The sequence below is a fragment of the Gopherus evgoodei genome, chromosome 22 (genome assembly GCF_007399415.2).
Source record: "Gopherus evgoodei ecotype Sinaloan lineage chromosome 22, rGopEvg1_v1.p, whole genome shotgun sequence".
NCBI lineage: Eukaryota > Metazoa > Chordata > Testudines > Testudinidae > Gopherus > Gopherus evgoodei.
In genome coordinates, this window is record NC_044343.1 from 5,991,695 (window position 1) to 6,012,541 (window position 20,847).

The window sequence follows — 20,847 nt, forward strand, 5'->3', positions numbered from 1 at the left end:
CCTGCCTCTCAAGCCCAGTAGAGGGCACCAGTCATAACTCACAGATTCCACATAACAGCATCTGTTTCTATTTCTCATGGACTGTATTGTTTGCTTTAGCACCAGCATCAACTATTCTGGAAAAATAATTCTTTGAAGGGAGAGGATCTAAATTACGCCTGGCTGGAAATGAACAGAATAAGGGAGTTTGAAAAGCTGGTTACGGCATGTGTGAGACCACTTGGTCACAGAAACAAGCTCGTGGGAGGTGGATCAGGTGTGTGCAAAAGCAGGAATGATAGATGCTTGTATACAGATCATATCTGACTGCCAATGAGTCCTGGTAAGCATGTGAAAATCCTTATTGAACGCAGACAAATCCAAGACAACACACAAGTCATGCTAGTCAGGGTAGGGCATTTGACCATCACAGCACTGCATGCACTGGGTCACGCTACACACAGCATCTGGGCTACTGTTGCTGTATCACACCCAGAGTGGTTTCTTGTGTGTGAATCCCAGTAATTAACAGTACTTTTGCACTAAGGCGGAATCTTCCATCCAAGGATAGCACAAGCACTTTCCAATTTTTATTTAAGCCTCACAACAGCCCTTGCGAGGTAGGAAACGGGCAGAAGAAAGGCAGGGAGCACATTTACTCAAGAGCACAGCAGCTCAGGGCTGATTTACATGCAAAAGGTATGAAGACAGTTTTAGTTATTGTGATTCAAGTCTGTCTGGACACTTATTTCAGGATCAAAGTTGACCAGCCACACATCTAAAATAAGTATCTACACAAACTTGCTGTGAAATAACTAAATCGGTTTTAGGACGCTCAGAGTTCAATGGGTGAAAGTCTGTGTGTAAATCAGCCTTCAGTAAGAGCAGAGAAAAGACATCTGGAGACCCAATCCTTAGAGCACACCTCACCCAAGGATTGAGAGCAGTTTAGGACTCCTGCAAAGAGTCACTTCAAGCATCCCAGGCACAGATTTTTAAAGGCCCTCTCGTTTCACGTTTTAGAAGAGCAAGATCGCAAAGAGGATTTTACTGCAACAGGAAAGTAGTAGTTTAATAAATAACCCATCAGTGGGAGAGATTAGCCAGTTCTAAACAATTGAAATAAATGAAATACATATCATAAGCTAAGAACACAAATCAATCACAAAGAGCAAACTCTATTAATTTAAAAAGAGGGGAAGTGCTGCCATTCTTCATTAAAACTTGCAGCCTTTCCACATGCCTGCACCGCTCAACGATCACTTGCAGCCACCCAGGTGCAGAGAAAGACTGAATGAAACAGGAATTTTTCCATGGAATTGTTTCTAATTTGCAAAACTAAAGCAGAGTGAGAAAGTACTGGTTTTAATGCATTTTTAATCCAACACGATCAGTTTTTAAACTTGAACTCCTGCATCAGTGCTGGAGCTGCAGAGGAAAGGCCATCATTACCTCAACCAGCAGGGGCCCTGAAGTGAAAGGCTTTCAGCCACAATTGAGTTTCATCGCTGTTACTCATCAGTGTTTTATGACAACAAACTTGGGAAATAATATTGATGTTGGACAGCCAGTATCTGGCATCATGCTGCAGGGGTTTTTAAAAAAGGTACTTTAAAAGATATGCAGCTTTTCATACAAAGTAACAAAAATCAACACTAGTTGAATGTTCTGTACAGATTTTTCCAGTTTCTACGGGGAGTGCTACAGAATTATCGGCCCTTCAGAATAATGACATTCTTCATTCAGGTCCTGTAATTCTAGCTCCTTTACAGCCTGGCCAAATACTTCTGAGTCAAAAGGCAGAATGGTGGATCATACCCCTTCATGTACAGGGGAAACAAGTCTGCGGGTGGGGTTAGAAGACCCTCCCCAGTTTCCTGAGAAGGTAGGTGTAATTTCAAGGATTTGCAAACAAATTCCTCTCTCTGTTTCACTACAGATAATTAGTGGAATCTCCCATGGAATGCAAACATCCCTGCCAGTAAGTTGCATTCAAGCTTCCAGAGTGAATAATTCAACAGTATTGCCACTTAGTACAATTCTCTAGTGTAGACAAGCCCCGATTTAACTACACTAAAGTTGTCCTTTCTGTACAAAAAGGGAAATTATACCGGTACAGCACTTTTATATTAGTATAGCTGCATCCACACTAGGGCTTTTAGTGGTATAACTGCATACCTAAAAAGTGTCACACCCTTCATGACAATAATTACACTGGTAAGGCTTTCAAGTGTAGATCAAGCCTTAGAAACTAGTTTCTTCAAGGATTTGCTTGTAAACAGACAAGAAATATAGTTTAGTTATTTTACTTAGAGTAACACGTCATTTGGACTCAAGGTTTAGGATTATGTGGTGTTACACAATCTATTACAAAAATTGTTGTACTGAGTTTGTCAAGAGTTTTTGGACGAATTTAAACTCAAAACATCACAACAATGTGCTACTAAGGACCAAGTGAAACTAACCAGACTAGTTTCCCTATCCCAGCAGAGTGAAGGACCAATAAAAAGCCACAGGCAGCATCAACGGTGAAAAGGAAATTAGATTCAGAACATGTCAGTTTTAATAAGCTATTAAATAAAGGGAAGGATTTTTTTTTAAAAATATATATAATTTATAATATATTATATATTAAGTTTACAGTCTATTTTGTGGTGATTTATCAATTATATTTTACCTTGCAGTTCTGATTGCCTCAGTGTGAGCAGGGTAATTGTATTTATTACTTTTATTTAATTTCAGGGGTGGAGGCGTGTGAGGGAGAGGGAGAAAAGCACATCAGCCAATTTTAATACAAAATGTAAGAGTACGAATTGGCAGTTTTACTTTGTTATACTCACAAAATGGCTTTTTAAAAACAAACCAACCAAAAACAACCCTACAGCTGTACTATTCTAGAGCAAGGATTTTTGGACAGGGGAAAAGGAATTTAAACGTGGTGATATCCTTTAGGATCTGGTTTTGCTGTGCATGGACAATCCCAGATGTTCCTGATAATGCTCAAGGACAAACCTTGAGAAAACTGGAGCTGTTGTGTTCAGTAAAGCTTTCTGCTAGCTTATTCCCTAACCTTGCAATTGGATCCATGAAGGCAAATTCTTGCACTCAAATACTGTTCCCCTGAAGCTCTCTGGCCTTTGCAGAAGCATAAGAGGATGGATCCAACGACAGGACTGGGGCCTTTGGTGATGAAGATTGTTTCTAAATTGTGAATTATATTTGTTGTAATTAATATTACCGTTTCTTATAACTGGCTGACTCAGGGGACTGGGTGAATAGATACTAGGCCACAAGCTCAACCCCTGTCTAGGGGAACAGTGAGCTGTTAATACCCAACAGCTATTCAACAGCCTACATGAAATTCATTTTGTATCTCTCAGTCCACTTCCTACTGGACGGCTGTCCCCAGCACAGAAACTGCTGACACCAATGACATTAACTGGTCCCACATGGGTAGCCTCACAAGAGGCCATAAACTGAATGAGCCCTGGAGCTGGAACTTCCCACAACCCACGAAGCAGCCTCTCAGGACAAGTTGAGGTATACTAGCAGGGCGGAATGGGGAAGCTTGCAGTGCTGGTCCCTGTACTGTACCTGTTGTGTGGTTAGGGTGCTTGAGTTGCCAGGGCTCTCCATTTGGCATCTCTGGCCAGCTCTAAAATTCATTTAGAAGTCAATGGCATTTCTGAGCCTTGCTGCAAGTGGGCATTTGTGACACCAACATTGTAGGAGCTGATCTCTGCAGCAGTGCTTAGTCAGGTTAGCTGTGATTTCCTGTTCCCAATTAATTGAGAGGTTAAGATACCTACCACAAATCTGTGCTAGCAGGAAACTGACCCAAACCACAAGACAGAAGACTTTCCCAAGAACAAGAGAGCTACTGCATCACATCTGCTCTAGTCAAAGCCTTGACTATTTCCAGTGGATGTATCCACAGCTCCCTTAACGAGTTCTACTGCTTGTGTGTCAACTGGCTTACAGTTTCTCCTAATATTTGACTTATATTTTCCCTGTAACTGCTCAAGCCCATTACTTCTGATTCTGATTTCGCAGACTGATAAGAATAATTGATTTCTTTCCTCTGAATGCCCCTTTATGTATCTGTATATAGCTAAGCATCCCTGACACACCAAACATGCACATTTCTCTTAACTTTTCCCACATTCGGTTTTGAGCCTTTGCTTGACTCTCCTGCTCTAATTCTAAGCTGAGCTCAACCCAACAGCTGAGGTCACCAAGACATTTTTCAGCAAGATGGCTGTGCCCTGCCGGAGGTTCAGAAATGCCACGTGGAATTCAAATCTATATATTCAGTTATAATGCCAATTTTGTGCTGCAGCCTTTCAGGCTTGTGGACTGAGCAGAATGGCTGCAGCACCATCTGAGCTGTAACTCCCAGAGAGCCATCATCAGGTGCTTCCTATATCAGATAGCAGCAGTTTGGGGGAAGAAATACGCTTTATAAAAGTGCATAACATGGATCAAGCCATTTCTTCGAACTCTCAGAGAAGCATGTTTTCTAATGTTCCAGTTCCATGAAAGATTGAGCCTCTCAAACTGCTTCTAGAAGAGGGAAGTGCAGACAAACACTACATTTAAGTAAGAGCGTAGTTGTTCCAAAACAAGGAATTCGTAACTCACAGCTGCCTTTTTATCACCCAGTCACTCACTCCCATGTGAGCTAAGGACAGTGACAGCTGACCCTTTACTTCCTACCTTTCGTCACCTCTTCCAGAACAATTATTGAAATATAATTGGTTCTGGTCTGAATTTATCACATGGGCTGGAATAGGCAAATTCATCAGATCCTCAAGCAGTAAGGATCTACTCAGCTGGAGACTGACTGGTTTATTCTACACATACATTGCTCTGTATTTAGTGTCTCAGACCATCTTGTACTTTCAGCATGAGTGGAGTATACAGGCTTGGACTGTGAATTCTATGCTCCCGCAGTCCTCAGCCTGAAGTAGGTTAGCCCATCAAGCAGAGATGGGCCAGAGGCTAGTACTGATTATATTGGGGGAAAGGACAAGTAACTGATGCGTTGGTTTTCTCTTGCTGTCAGATCATTTAGTTTATATTAAAGAGCAGGGATAGAATTCTGGTTTTTTCACTGGCAAGGTGAATATATGGCAGGCGACACTGAAAGTCACCATTCACATACAAAAGCAGGTTTTCCTTAAAAACGATCCCTTCACATGGTGCAGTCGAACCTCTTCCTTCAGCACCAGATGGTACAATCTCACTTTTTGCACCAGCTGGATGTATTTGGCTTTGAAGGACAGTTTTTCCCTCCCTCCTTAGCTGTTAGTGGTACAGTTCATTACCTCCCCCCACTCTCACCCCAACTCCAGTTGGTACAGTCCATCCTTGGCTTGGAGTTGAAAAGCAAGCGATTCAAGTTATCCCCTCACACACTACTGTCCTCCAGCAGGGGCTCCTTGCCATCTGATCCTCCAGCCTGCGGGCTGTGGGTGTGGGTCTGGGCTCCATTGCTGTGTTTCTTATGGCTGCCCGACCTCAATGCAAGATTGTGTTCCGGAATGAACAAGGCCACTAGAAGCGACAGCAGGACCGAGCAGGCTCCAAAGAGGAAAGGTGGCCCCGGGATAATGCTACTCTGTAAAGCAAAGTACAGGAACGATTAATGCTGTAAGTCGCAGTGAAGTGGGAAGACAGACAGACAAAGCAAGTGATGAAACTGGATAGGATACCTCATCAGTAGGGTTGACCATGACCTTGGTGGCCTTACCCAGGGGTTCCACTTCAGCCATTTCATTCAATTCCACATGGAACAGGTAAAAGACAAAGCCATAGAGAGCTGGCCCCAGCCCATTACAGAGCCCTCGAATTCCAGTGATCATCCCCTGAACCACACCTGAGAGAAAAAGTGAAGATAGGGAAGACATAAGCCTCCAGCCTTCTAAAGGGCATCTCTTTATAGGCAAGACATCTATGTTGCATAAGAACAGGATTAAGTCCGCATGCAGAACACATGTAAACCGATGACTGTCCTGAAGACAGATCTCAGCTCCTATGTAGCTGTACCTCCCTACAAACTCAACAACAGTGAGCGTGCCATTTCCCAGAGCATAGGCACAGGGAAGTCATGCTGCAACTCAGAGATGAACATAGGAGGTTGAATTAGAGGCAATCTGACCTCAGGATTCAGGGCACAAACTCAAGGTAGGTGAATGGTCAAGTAGGAACTTCCTCCCTACCTCAAACAAGTAGCTGTTCAATGTTGCATATATGGGGTGTTTTATGAGACCCTTCCTCAAGTGTCAGGTATTGTCTTGATAGGCTGATGGTGTGAACTAGTTCCTAGAAACGAGTGTATCTAATAAACTATATTCCTAATCCTATATTCTTGAGAGAGTATAGGTGCCCATTAAGAATACTCATGCTGTATACACCAGAAAATTAACATGGAGGGTGGCTGGCAGGCATACAGCTTTGAAGCCATACAGAGATGCTGCACAAGGTGTGTCCAGATGTTCACTGGATTTCAAAGGGTTAAAGAGATACCTATCCTCCCTACAGTATTGGTAGCACTCTCTCCCCACCGAGGTAAAAGAAGTAGAACACTTGTCAGGATAACTGCTGGATGAATTTTAATCCAAACATTAGAGAAACTCAACAACTGTGACGTACCCTGCTGGTCGGGATCTGCGTTCCTGGACACCATGGCACTGATGGCTGGGAAAGTGATACTGGACATGGCAGCCACAGCTCCTGCTGCCCACATCATCCTACAAGAGAAAGAGAAACCAGCCCACTGAACTAGCAGTTTTCAACCTTTTTCATTTGCAGCTTTCTAAAAAAAAAATTTCAAATGGAGGTGCAAAACCTTTTGGAAATCTTAGACTAGTCTGCAGACCCCCAGAAGTCTGTGGCCAACAGGTTGAAAACCACTGCATTAAGCAGAAAGGAGGAGGAGGAGGGCTTTCCATACAAAAAGAGTACTGCAAACTAAGGCCGGAAGAGCAGACAAATCTCTCTCCCTGCTGGCCAAATGGAGAACATCGCACAACTGCACTGGGCACAAACAGCTCCCTAAAGAGGGGAGGGATGAGAAATGTGCCAATTGTTTATTTAACAAGGCTGACCCACTCTTACCAAGGCTGTGATCCAAAGCCGTACCAGGCAAGCTGTAGAATCTGGAAGCCTAAGCCCAAGAGGATGGTATTTTTGTTTCCTATTGAACGCATGAGAATCCCCAACACTACTGTCTGGAAAGAGAAAATGAGATGATGTTGTCAAACTACAGTGGGGAGAAAGGAGGCAACTACACTGGACAAGAGAGTGATGAAGAAAGAGGAGACAGCTCTCCTCACTGCCAGATTCGTCAGGCCCCGAGGCTGTCCTGCAGCTAGTAACACATTGATAAGGCTTCATAAAAGAATTCTGGCAGTTGCCAATCCAGTCCTCAAGGTCATCAATTTTTGTGCACTCTCACAACCAATGGGTCTGAAAGTAGTACCCAGAGAATGGGTTCTCACCTGAGCCAATATGGAGAGGATTCCAACCACACCAATAAAGGCTGCCACAGTCTCTGAGGAAAATCCAATGACCTGCAAAGACATCAGAAGGGGACACTATTCAGGCAAAGGGCTTTGTGTTGTACCTGAGAAAAGCCACGCCACAAGAGCTCTCTCTAGTGCTTACTGATACTACATATCAGTAGCTTGAGCATTACACAATTTCACCCTCCCCCACCTCATGGGAAAGTGAACATTAAAGCCTCTCCAGTGACAAGATGGAAGAGGTTTCCATGGGCTAAAGAAGTAACTGAGTGAATGGATATACTGTCCCAAGTGCCTAAAGAAGGTGATACAGTGGGGTAAGCACAGAGTCCAGGGCAGGTAGCTAGTGATTAGTCTGGGGACTGCATTCACAAGGCACATAAGGGCTGTGCAGTTAACCAGCATTCATGGGGATCCTACATTTTCTAACAGAGAGGAAGCAGGTTACTGGTACTGTTTCACCCTCATTGAGAAAGCTTCTAGCCAGCAGTGGCAAATTCCCCCAGCCCATGATCACTGGGCAAAAGCTGCTGCCCCATACTGCAAAGTCAGGAAGGAAATAAAACAAATTCATGAGACTACAACACACACTACAAACCTTTGATTTCCAAACCTGAATCTTAGTCTAACTCCAATGACTGACCTGTCGTAGGTACAAAAAGAAGCTGGAGTACTGGCCGGCTTCAGGAAGGTAGGAAAGAAAGACAGTAATGCAGATGAGAAGCACAGTAGAATCCTGGCCCACTTTGCGGAGAGACTGGAGAAACAAACAGGACCATTAGGCTCCCTCTGATATGAGCCAATACAAAGAGTTACTTAGTACACTGGGCACCCTGGAAGGACTTGTTCTGCAACAGAATTTCTGCACATCAGTGGGACATCTGTATGACAGATCAGTCAGCCTGGCACCAAATTGTTTCTGCCTTGAAGAGCTTCCCAGCTGCGGGAAACTTCACCCTGCTAATGCAGAGCATCGCAGAGAATCCAGCTAGATTTCTGTAATTCTGGCTCTCCTTGGAACATTAATATGGGCAGTGACTCCTAAGTGAGAAGAAGGTGAGAAGCAAATGAGCAAGATAACCCTTTTCAGGGACCCAACCAGCACTCCCCCAGGATACAGAAGCAGCAACATGCTAGGTCTTTCACATGGCTATGCAGAGTGCAACTGCAAAGCAATAGGAGTTGCACTCACACCATCAGTTACTGCCACCAAAAGATGATGAACTTTCTTCAGGGACACTGGAAGCTGTTTTTAGACACTACGTAGCCATATACACTCGGAACCCATTACCCAGCACTGAATAAAGATACAGCCAGACATCATCATCCTTGCACCTGATACAATCATGTCTAAATTCACATCCTTTGCCCCTTGCAAAATGATTCCTTTTTTTAATCTTTACTCTCCTGTTAGAAAAACCAACATGGAATTGGGGAAATAGATCTAGAAGTTAAATTGCAGTGAAAAGTTGCCAGTAGCAACCTACTTACAGCAAATGGATCTGCCTGTTCCCAAGAGATGGGAGCTCCCCAGGACACAGGGCGCATCTCCTCCGGCAGAGATTCTGGCACAGCCAGCAGAATGAAGCCTATATCCAGCAGAGCAACCCCTGAAGCCAGCACCACCACCAGTGTATCACCATAGGCTTGGGACAGGTACGCGCCAATTGCCGGACTTGTGACCAGGCTGGCTGCAAAAGTGGCTGACACCTGCAGCATAATACAAATGTTAGTAGTAGCATCTTTTGGCCAGAGCCTACTCTTTCCCAGAGTCATCCAAGGCCATCAACTCCATCACCTACAGAGTAGCCAAACTATAGGGGCAGGTGTTCCAGAATTGTGGAATACAGAAATATGGTATTTCCCCCCTGGTAGAGTTGAGGTTATGTCATGACAGTGGGTGATAACCAGAGGCCTCTCAACCAATACTTAAGGTGTTTTCAGTAATCCTTTTATAACACTATGCGAGAATAGTTCAGCAGAAGCCACAGGTGCACAGCCACTGTTCTATTTGTGTTTGCACGGAAGCCAGCGTAGTGTAGTCCCACAGGCTGGAGAAAGGACTGTAAGTGACAATGCAGCTGGATTCCAGATTTCACAGCGCCAAGCTCTGCAGTTGGTTTCTAAACACCTTGCTCCATTTGGAGTCAGGAATGGAACCAGCAAAGGACACAGTGGATTGACAGGAATGCAGAAGACCTGTGTGCAATACTCATGGGGAGGCCACTCTTAAGATGGTCCCGCACCCCACCTTTCCAACTCTCTGAATTCTGGAGCACTGGAGTATCTCTTAGGGGGAATCAACTAATGATCCTTACCAAGCCATAAGCTGTACTGCGTTCATGTTCCTGTGTGATATCAGCAACATAGGCAAAAATCACAGAGAAGGTGACAGCAAAGACTCCAGACATGGAAATGACAGCAAAATACCACCTGAAAGAGATGTTCCCAGGGGCAGAGTTAGAGGAAACCACATTAAAAAAACAAGAGCCTAATGCTGCTGAACTACAGTCTCTTCGTCACACTCCTGCTTCAATTCATTTCACTTCTTCCTGAAGTGCTCAGAAATGCCATTGGGCTTCCATTCCGGTTAACATTTCATGGCTTAAAAACCCAGCCCAGACCCATGTCTGGTAGCATCCCACACAGGAAGGGAACATTAATGCGATGCAACACCAATGCAGTTTTTAGTAATGGAAAGCAAACAGCAGGAGAAGGCATTTCTTTTGGACTGGAGTTGGAATCCAATGGTGTGTGAAGGAATACGCTCTGGGTCAAGGAAAGGCTCCCTCTTCAGGCTCCTTCTCTTCATCATACAAGCACTTCCAACCTCCTCCAGTCACTGTACCTTCAGATCCCCCGAACTCCACCATCTCAAGTGACTACACCTCCAAATTACTCTTTGACACTCTCACTCATCTTCTGGATGGATCCCTCCCATATCATTGCACCTTCACATCATCTCCATTCCAAGCATAGACTCACCATGGGCTGATCTTCATGAGAGGTATTGGTGCACACGTGAAGAACACAGTGAGGAGAAGGAAGGATTTCCTGCCCCAGACATCAGAGAGAGCACCAATCAGTGGGGCACTTAGAAAGGACAACAGGCCCTAAGTAAAGAGAAAGGGGTTCACACCAGGTACAAATCCCACAGCCACTTTCTCTGGCTGGCAATAGGAGAGTAAGAGTTGTAATGTCACCAGTACAAACAACAGGAGCTGGAAATCCACTGTACCGGATTTCTAGGAGGTGGCAAGGTTATCAAAACATGACCATTCATTAAACAGCTGAAATCTCTATACTGGAAAAACTGCTAAATGCTCAGAAATTATTTATCTTCTCTCTGAGTACTCAGAGTCTGCAGCTGTGGTCTTCCCATGCCTATTTGTGCAGCAGGGAGTTGCCACTGCCTGAAGATGTTGGCAAAGCTCCAAAATGTCAATATTTATTGCAGTTCAGGGAAAGCTCTGGCTCTAGATTGAGACCTGTTGGATGTGAAGAGAGGCAAGTCCATTCAGCCTCTGTAAAAGTTCTCCATATCTACAAATCTTTCACACCCGTGACAAAATGGGGGAATGAGCGCTTTAAGATATACATGAGATTGTCTGAGCGGCCCCACACGAGAGAAAAATCATCCTTCAATGATAGTCATGCTCCTTTAATTGGGGTGCTCCTGTTAATACCGATGCCCATCCCCATGACCAATTCTGCCATGTTACCAAGCAAATTAGAAAATGATTTTGTTTTAGTTCTTGCCAGCCTCTGTAATTCCTCCACAGGTGTTGGACTATTCTAAAACCATTTCACCAGTTGCTATGTGGCTTTGTAATCACCAATCTACTGTGGGATGGCAGAGTTTCTAGATCATGGTTACAGTCTTTTTAATTCCATTACGTGACAGCTATAACAGTACCAACTTTTTTGTTATCTTATTATCTAGAATCTGGTCGCTAGGCTGTTCTCATGCTGTTTTGGAGTGTTCTTAGCTGTCAGCACAGCATGAGGCACAGGCGCTGGCATCCTCCGGGCCCTGGGGGTGCTCAACCCCATGCTCTGCCCGAGATCCCATCCCCTTCTCCCAAAATCCCCATCCACCTCTTTCCACCCTCACCTCGCCTCTTCCCGCCTAGTTCCAGTGTGCCCTGTCCCCGCTCCTTCCCCCCAGTGTCTCCTGCATGCCACAGAACAGCAGCAGGTGGGAGGCACTGAGAAGGAGGGGAGGAGTTTATCAGTGGGGCTGCCAGTGGATGGGAGGCACTGGCAGGGTGGGGGAGTGAGGAGGCGGTGAGCTGGCTACTGGAGGGTGCTAAGCATCCACTAGTTTTTCCACAGGTCCTCCTTGACTGGAGCACCCAGAGGTGGCTCTAACTTTTTTACCGCCCCAAGCACAGCAGGCAGGCTGCCTTCGGTGGCGTGCCTGCGGGAAGTCTGCCAGCCCCGCGGATTCGGCAGCATGCCTGCGGGAGGTCCGCTGGTCCTATGGATTCAGCGCACCCGATGCCAAATCCGCGGAACTGGCGGACCTCCTGCAAGCACGCCACTGAAGGCAACTCGCCTGCCGCCCTCACAGTGACCAGCAGGGTGCCCCCTTGCAGCTTGCCACCCCAGGCATGTGCTTGGTGCGCTAGTGCCTGGACCCGCCGCTGGGAGCACCCATGGAGTCAGCATTCAGACTTCTTGGGCTATCCAGCAGGCTGTCAGTGCTATTCTGAAAGAAAATACCAAATGGGTTAGTACACACAGAATCAACCAGGCATGAAAATGGAACTGCCCTTCTGCTGTGCTTGCCAATAAAGTGGCCACTTACCCACTATAGAGTGGACACCAAACAGCACTCTGATTATAATGACTTTCCACTGCTACTGACCCTGTTCTCAGATTGGAACAAAGCCCAGATGGTAAGGTGGTCTGGCCCATCGTGTTTCTACAGCATTGGTTTTTTAATATGGAAGGAAAGAATTCCTTACCTTGACCCCATGGATCAGGCCATTCATCAAGAACGTGTGCTGAGGAAAAGTCCGGTGTAACACCTGTGGAGACCAAGTCAACGATTTTACAGATCTTCCACTAAGTTCTGCTGTTAAAGGCCAGGAGGATCACAAACGAGAGACTAAATAAGCCTGCAGTCCATGTTTGCCCACAGCACTGACACTCCTATTCCCATGCCATAATCACCATACACACGCTCTGCTAACAAAATATATGGAGCCCTTTGGTTTCCTCATCAGTGCCATAGGCAGCCGCTTCTCCCAGGTATGTCACAGGGAGACCTGTGACTGTGTTGGAGTTGGGGAGGGGTGAGCTCATGTCCAAGTTTCTCTAACATTATGAGGCCATTTCAGACAGAAACATTTTTCCATCTCTGCCCCATCTGCCAAATCCCTATTTCTGCTTCATTTAACTCAGTGTTTCCTGATCACTCTTCTTGTTTTTGTACCCTCTATTTACTTGCCTTACATTTTATACTAGTAAATGTACTTCTAAGGGCCTTTGTGAACAAGACCTTCTTTGTATGGAAATTACCTAGATCCCAGAAATCAGCTCACAGATCCTTCATGGTACATTAAACACTAATGTGACTTGTCATACTAGCTGCTGGAAAATAAGTTCTGAAAGCTGAGAATCCCTCCTGAAGCTGCCAACTTGGAAGTTTCCAATCACTTAACTCAAGACAAATATCCGAGTTGGGAATTCTAGTTCTTTTGATAAAACTAATCTTCCGTTCTTGGTTTTATTGTGGCATTTCCTTTGTGGCCTATATTGGTCATCACAGGTCATCTAGCACAGATATGAAGAACAACTCTATGTAAGCTCAAAAGCTCGTCTCTTTCACTAACAGAAGATGGTCCAATAAAACATTTTTCATGACAGTCTGTCACTCCCAGCTGAGCTCCTGCGTCTGGTCAGTAATTGGACAGGACTTGACAGTGCAGGGAGTGATGCTGGTAATTCAAAAAGAGGCACCCCTACCTCTATATCAGTACTAAACCAACGTCCCAGCCCCTGTATGAAAAGTGCAGTCATTGGAGGAGTTATAAAACACCACGGCCTTCCTCAATCATTAAAGATCTCCCATGGCACTTTTCACCAGTACCCGAGCTTTAAATGAGAAATTCTGGCCAAATTCAAGTTTGGGTTCTTAAGTTCTGCTTCACTAAATCCCCTATTCCATTTCAAATAATGTATTCTTCATTCTCTGTCCTAAATTACTAAGCAGCGTTCTTATGTGCTTTTAAACAATTGCCATGTTCCACTCCTGAGATGGCTGCAGCAATTCCTATCTGTAAAGTACTTTTTGGAATGAGTTCTACAGCTATAAGGTACAGTATCCTAGGTTTTGCCTCTTGTGCTTCAAACTCAAACTGTACCCAGATCATCACTGAAATCCTCAACCTCAGCATTTCCACCATGCTACCCTCAGCAAGAGTCAGTTACTCACCGTTAACATGGGGGTGGTGAGTAACCCCCAGGCAAAAAATTCCAGGAAAATCACCACCACTGCATGGTATACACTGGGCTCTCCAATACCCTGTCGCTGAAAGAAAAAAACATGTTAATGCCCTGAAATCTGAAAAGTGGTTTGGGGCACAAATTCATAGCCATATAGGGGGAGAGTTTCAAAGGAATAAAGGACAGGTAGGTGATCAACTCCCACTGACTTCCAATGGGAACGGGGCAGCTAATTGCCCTTTGTGCCTTTGAAAGTCTTCCCCTTAGCTCCTGGGGGACAACCAAAGAGAGGCAATTGAATTTCCCTGCAAATGCTGAGAGAGGAGTTAGCTACAGAAAACATTTCCCCAGGTGCTAAATCTCAGTTACTGGCCCAGGTTTTCCTTTGCTGTGTAGGTGTACCTGCAAGGTCACAGGCTTACGGAGAACAGGAGTCACAAGGGAGTGCAGAAAGCAAACAGAGTTGAGCTCAGCTGCTTCAGGGAATCGCACAGATCAAACATTCAAAAGCACAGTGTGCCTTTCACAGGAGGGGATTTTAGTGCAACAGGCCTACATGACTTTAATACACCAGAAAGCACAGACAGCACCAAGACCAGTGCTGATACATTATAAAGTACATCTGTTGTTCAATCAAGCTGTTTAAAATTTTCAAAGCCAATTAAGGAATTAAGACAACTCCCAGGAATTTCAATGGAAATTGAATGTCAGAATTTTCTGTCAGCTGTGGAAAACCTCAGCCCTCTTGTATTTTTTTTCCTAGAGTAGATGAATGGGCTTCCCATTTTGTTTATTTGTGGCACAGTGTGAAAGGTATGCTGGAATTTATAGCCCGCTGTTACCTCAAATATTAACAGAATTATTCTAGGGGAGCTACAGATTAGAGTAACTGTTAACAGAGCAAGAGAAGACAAGCAGATTCCGAGACCTGGTAATATTAACAGTTTCTATTAAAGATGCTTCCTTTAAACAGGTTGTAAATCTGATTCAAAGACAAAAACACCTTCAAAACAGGGAACATCCAAGGGAAATATGGTCATTAAATGAAGTTATTTTTATTCTACACAAACAACTGGACAAACCCTTTCTCTGTTGCTACAAAATGTGATGGTGGCATTACGCCAGCAATGCTGGAGAAAAGTGCAAGTTGCATGGATATTTAATTCCCCCATCCCATTACAGTGTCTTGGTAGGAAGAGAGATAACTTCTTTCTGTGAGGGGAAGTATCACATCCTTCCGTTACACCCTTTCAACCAAAACTCTGCAGTTAGATCTTTTTGTCACTTGGACAAAACAAAAATACATGTATTCTCCCAACTCATGCTAGAAAGACTATACGCTGCCTCAACAGAGCAGCAGAGGTTATGAACTCTGGGCAACAGGTAAGCCCGTTCAGAGAATACAGAACTATTTAAGCAGCCTGGATCACAGTAGAACTAGCAACAAGAACTTTTGTAGGGCCCAGTTTATAATACAGCATGAACATAAGAATGGCTGTAGTGGGTCAGACCAAAGTTCCATCCAGCCCAGTATCCTGGATACCGACAGTGGCCAATGCCAGGTGCCCCAGAGGGCGTGAACCTAACAGGTAATGATCAAGTGATCTCTCTGCTGCTGTCCATCACCACCCCCTGACAAACAGACACTAGGGACATCCTTACCCATCCTGGCTAATAGCCATTAATGGACTTAACCTCCATGAACTTATCCAGTTCTCTTTTAAATCTTGTTATAGTCCTGGCCTTCACAACCTCCTCAGGCAAGGAGTTCCACAAGTTGACTCTGCACTGTATGAAGAACTTCCTTTTATTTGTTTTAAACCTGCTGCCCTTTAATTTCATTCAGTGGCACTTAGTTCTTATATTATGGGAATAAGTAAATAACTTTTCCTTATTCACTTTCTCCACATCACTCATGATTTTATATACCTCTATCATACTCCCCCTTAGTCTCCTCTTTTCTAAGCTCAAAAGTCCTCGCCTCTTTAATCTCTCCTCAGATGGGACCCGTTCCAAACCCCTAATCATTAGTTGCCCTTCTCTGAACCTTTTCTAATGCCAGTATATTTTTTTTATATGAGACCACATCTGTATGCAGTATTCCAGATGTGGGCGTTCCATGGATTTATATAAGGGCAATAAGATATTCTCCATCCCTTTTTTAATGATTCCTAACATCCTGTTTGCTTTTTTGACTGCTGCTGCGCACTGCATAGACGTCTTCAGAGAACTAGCCACAATGATTCCAAGATCTTTTCCTGATTACTTGTAGCTAAATTAGCCCCCCGATCATATTGTATGTATAGCTGGGATTATTTTTTCCAATGTGCATTACTTTACATTTATCCACAATAAATTTCATTTGTCATTTTGTTGCCCAATCACTTGGTTTTGTGAGATCTTTTTGAAGTTCTTCACAGTCTGCTTTGGTTTTAACTATCTTGAGCAGTTTAATATCATCTGCAAACTTTGCCACCTCACTTTTTACCCCTTTCTCCAGATCATTTATGAATAAGTTGAATAAGATTGGTCCTAGGACTGATCTTTGGGGAACACTACTAGTTACCCCTCTCCATTCCGAAAATTTATCATTTATTCCTACCCTTTGTTCCCTGTCTTTCTAACCAGTTCTCAATCCATGAAAGGATCTTCCCTCTTATCCTATGACAACTTAATTTACGTAAGAGCTTTGGTGAGGGACTTTGTCAAAGGTTTTCTGGAAATCTAAGTACACTACGTCCACTGGATCCCCCTCATCCACATGTTTGTTGACCCCTTCAAAGAACTCTAATTGATTAGTAAGACATGATTTCCCTTTACAGAAACCATGTTGACTTTTGCCCAACAATTTATGTTCTTCTATGTGACTGAATTTTATTCTTTACTAGTGTTTCAACTAATTTGCCCAGTACTGACATTAAACTTATCGATCTATAATTGTCATGATCACCTCTAGAGCCCTTTTAAAACACTGGCATTACATTAGCTATCTTCCAGTCATTGGGTACAGAAGCTGATTTTCAGGACAGGTTACAAATCATAGTTAGTAGTTCCGCAATTTCACATTTGAGTTCTTTCAGAACTCTTGGGTGAATGCCATCTGGTCCCGGTGATTTGTTACCGTTAAGTTTATCAATTAATTCCCAAACCTCCTCTAGTGACACCTCAATCTGTGACTATTCCTCAGATTTGTCACCTACAACAGCCGGCTCAGGTTTGGGAATCTCCCTAACATCCTCAGTCGTGAAGACTGAAGCAAAGAATTCATTTAGTTTCTCCGCAATGATTTTATCATCTTTAAGCACTCCTTTTGTATCTCAGTTGTCCAGGGGCCCCACTGGTTGTTTAGGAGGCTTCCTGCTTCTGATGTACTTAAACATTTTGTTATTACCTTTTGAGTTTTTGGCTAGCTGGTCTTCAAACTCCTTTTTGGCTTTTCTTATTACATTTTTACACTTAAATAGGCAGTGTTTATGCTCCTTTCTATTTACCTCACTAGGATTTGATTTCCCCTTTTTAAAAGATGCTTTTTTAATCTCTCACAGCTTCTTTTACATAGTTGTTGAGCCATAGTGGCTCTTTTTTAGTTCTTTTACTGTGTTTTTTAATTTGGGGTATACATTTCAAAGACACAATAATAGAGGCCCAACATAAATGTGTCCATGCAGCCTGCAGGGATTTCACTCTAGTCACTGTACCTTTCAATTTCTGTTTAACTAACCCCCTCAATTTTGCATAGTTCCCCTTTCTGAAAATTAAATGCCACAGTGTTGGGCTGTTGAAGTGTTCTTCCCACCACAGGAATATTAAATGTTACATTATGATCACTATTTCCAAGCAGTCCTGTTATAGTTACCTCCTGGACCAGATCCTGCGCTCCACTTGGGACTAAACTGAGAATTGCCTCTCCCCTTGTGAGTTCCCGTACCAGTTGCTCCAAGAAGCAGTCATTTAAAGTATCGAGAAATTTTGTCTCTGCACTTCGTCCTGAGGTAACATGTTCCCAATCAATATGGGGATAATTGAAATCCCCCACAATTATGGAGTTCTTAATTTTGATAGCCTCTCTAATCTCCCTTTGCATTTCATTGTCACTATCACTGTCCTGGTCAGGTGGTAGATAATAAATCCCTAATGTTATATTCTTATTAGAGCATGAAATTATCTTCCATGGAGATTCTATGGAACATGTGGATTCACTTAAGATTTTTACTTCACTTGATTCTACGTTTTCTTTCACATATAGTTCCCACATATACTCTCCCAGCATGACCTGTTCTGTCCTTCCAATATATTTTGTACCCCAGAATGGTTGCGTCCCATTGATTGTCCTCACACCACCAGGTTTCTGTGATGCCTATTATATCAATATCCTCCTTTAACATGAGGCACTCTAGTGCACCCATCTTATTCGTTAGACTTCTAGCATTTGTGTACAAGCACTTTAAAAACTTGTCACTGTTTATTTGTCTGGACTGTGCAATTACCATGCTGGAGAAATGAGCATTAACCATAATTAGCTACTGGTTGTTGCAAGCCCCCTTTTCCGGTCTAGCATTAATAGAGATTTTATTTTAGAGCCATACTAATGGAATGAATTGTGGCCAGATCTGTTGCTAGTGGGCACTGAACCCAGGACATTCAGCACCAAAAGCACAAACCCCAACATCTGGGCCAAAGCCATAAGTTCTCCAGCTGTAAGTAGCAGGCTGTTATAGTCAGTGGAGCTAGTCAATAGAAGACATGATCATATGTAGTAAATCAGTGATTACATTAGGCCAGACAATGGCATAAATATAACCTTTTAAACCAATTTAATGTGGTTAATTAACATGGGTTGCAGTTATGCTATGTGTGGATGAAACAATGTCAGGAAGAAAAATATTTGGAAAATGATTTCATCCACCATGCCTGCTAACAGTTAGTCACAGTATTTGACCTGTGTCTGGAATCTGAACAATTCCACAACAACTTGTTAGCATTTGGAGTACAGTTACACAAATAGAAAACCTTCATTACAGTTTTACAGCTTTTCACATCTTCCACCTATTTATACGATTCCATCTTTCAATGCCTAAACCAGCTTCCCAAACTCGCAATAAAGGACTAAAGGTTACACTGTAGAGCGACATTGGTCACTAAGCACCAGGTGAAATTTACTTTGAAGACTGACCTCACACACATATTTTACTGTTCTGAATGACCCACTCTGGTTGTGCTTGTAGCCAGCCCTGGAAATAGTACAATAATTAACACTTCACGGGCTTTTAACCTTGCCTAGTGCCACCCTACCCACCCCATCCGTCATCTTGTCCCTCATGTTGTTTACCGCAAGTGTTCAGTTCCCACTGTTTGTAGTTTGCCTAGAGAACACTCCACTAATCAAACAGATGTTCAGACATTTTATATTTGTTTTGTTAATGGGAGGGATTTAACAAAACCAATCTATTAGTAACCTTATGAGTCCCATGGCTCCAAGTGTTTTTCAGTGTTAAGTGTCACAAGTTAAACTAGTTTAGAGTAGAGTAATCTCTTCTTTACAAGAAAGAACACAGGTAAAGTTCAGGTTTGAGTTGTTTCCAAACTAAATAAGTATTTTCCATTTAGACTAGTCCAAACCAGTTTAGAAAATCTGAGGAAACAGGCAGATAGTCAATCTGCTTCAAAATATATTGAGAGATCACTGTACCCAAGTAGATTGTCCCCCAGTACAGTGCTATATTAGCCTCAGAAACAGGCATTTACTTTACAGATATGACTGACTGGGTCCCATGAGGACAAGCATGGTGGGAGGCGGCCATAACTTAATATCTTGGCTTCCATGAGGGCCAATATGATGGGAAAGAGCTCACCACTCAGCATCTTATACTCTGGTGTATTTAGTACACTAATAGTCTAAAATACAAAGCACGGTGCTAAATTTTAACTACAGCAGAGCATAATACTCTGCATTATAGGCATATACTGGTAGCGGCTGGTGATGTTGCAGTACTGGTCTCTCCCTACTTCAAAACCACTTCTCGATGGAAGGCCCAAAATGTCAGACCACCTGCACACCCAAACCTAAGTAAAAGCAGCAAAGATGTCATGCATCTGAGGAAGCGGGTATTCACCCACGAAAGCTCATGCTCCAAAACGTCTGTTAGTCTATAAGGTGCCACAGGACTCTTTGCTGCTTTTACAGATCCAGACTAACACGGCGACCCCTCTGATATCAAACCTAAGTGTCAGCCAAGCCAAGTGCAAGCCCCAAATACACACACAATCCACTCGACAGGTCGGTTCAGCTGGTTTCATTCCACTGGAACCACTACACTGCTGGGAGCCAAGCTTCAGATCTCCATAGGATGGCTCCCAGTCAGATCACAGCGGTGTCTGCCCACGCTGATGGCCCCCAGCGTGGTGCAAACGGCCCCAGGGATTCCCAGCCCGGGCTGGTGCTGCCCACCCAGCTCCCAGGGAGCCAGCAGGGACACTCCGGGCGGGGGAGACCCTGCACCAGCCAGCCCAGCGTGTGTGTGACGGGCCCGGAGAAGCGGCTGGAGCAAAGCACCCCCCGAGCCCCGCACCCCCAGGCGGACTCACGCTGGCTCCGTCCCGGATGATGATTTTCTTGGCCAGCAGGACGCTGCGGTTGAGCCGCTTCTTTTTCTTCTTCTCGCCGGTCATGGTGAGGCCGGGGCCCTGCTGCTGCTGCTGCTGCTGCTGCCCGGGTTCCGCCGCGGCCCCATCCTCCCCCCGAGGGCCGGGCCAGACTGAGCCCGGGGGGGAGGGAGGAAGGACTCAGGGCCACCGGGAGCGCCTCACGCCGGCGGCGCAGACACCATCCCCGCGGCGGCCCGCTCCGTCCGGCTGCGTCCCCCCAGCTCCTCAGGGCAACCGCACCCTC

At 44.3% G+C, this 20,847-nt stretch overlaps 1 protein-coding gene across 1 annotated transcript; it reads right to left on the bottom strand.

The window, feature by feature from the left end:
* Positions 1 to 556: 556 nt before the first annotated feature.
* Positions 557 to 20,814, bottom strand: LOC115638586 (hippocampus abundant transcript 1 protein-like). The gene is made up of 12 exons (XM_030540345.1): positions 20,544 to 20,814; positions 13,948 to 14,043; positions 12,476 to 12,538; positions 10,491 to 10,618; positions 9,824 to 9,938; positions 8,997 to 9,215; positions 8,149 to 8,262; positions 7,482 to 7,553; positions 7,099 to 7,211; positions 6,634 to 6,731; positions 5,694 to 5,857; positions 557 to 5,599 (listed from the first exon to the last, which is right to left on the bottom strand). The coding sequence occupies exons 1-12, from the start codon at positions 20,625 to 20,627 to the stop codon at positions 5,390 to 5,392; spliced, it is 1,476 nt and encodes a 491-aa protein (XP_030396205.1). The 5' UTR covers positions 20,628 to 20,814; the 3' UTR covers positions 557 to 5,389.
* Between the last annotated feature and the right edge of the window lie 33 nt (positions 20,815 to 20,847).

Bases quoted from the DNA above. Each gene is read 5' to 3' on its own strand.
- LOC115638586 (XM_030540345.1), bottom strand. From the start codon at position 20,627: ATGACCGGCGAGAAGAAGAAAAAGAAGCGGCTCAACCGCAGCGTCCTG. The intron at 9,216-9,823 runs GTAAGGATCATT...ATTATGCTGCAG, and splicing joins GCAGTACAGCTTATGGCTTG to GTGTCAGCCACTTTTGCAGC. The intron at 7,212-7,481 runs GTGAGAACCCAT...TTCTCTTTCCAG, and splicing joins TCCTCTCCATATTGGCTCAG to ACAGTAGTGTTGGGGATTCT.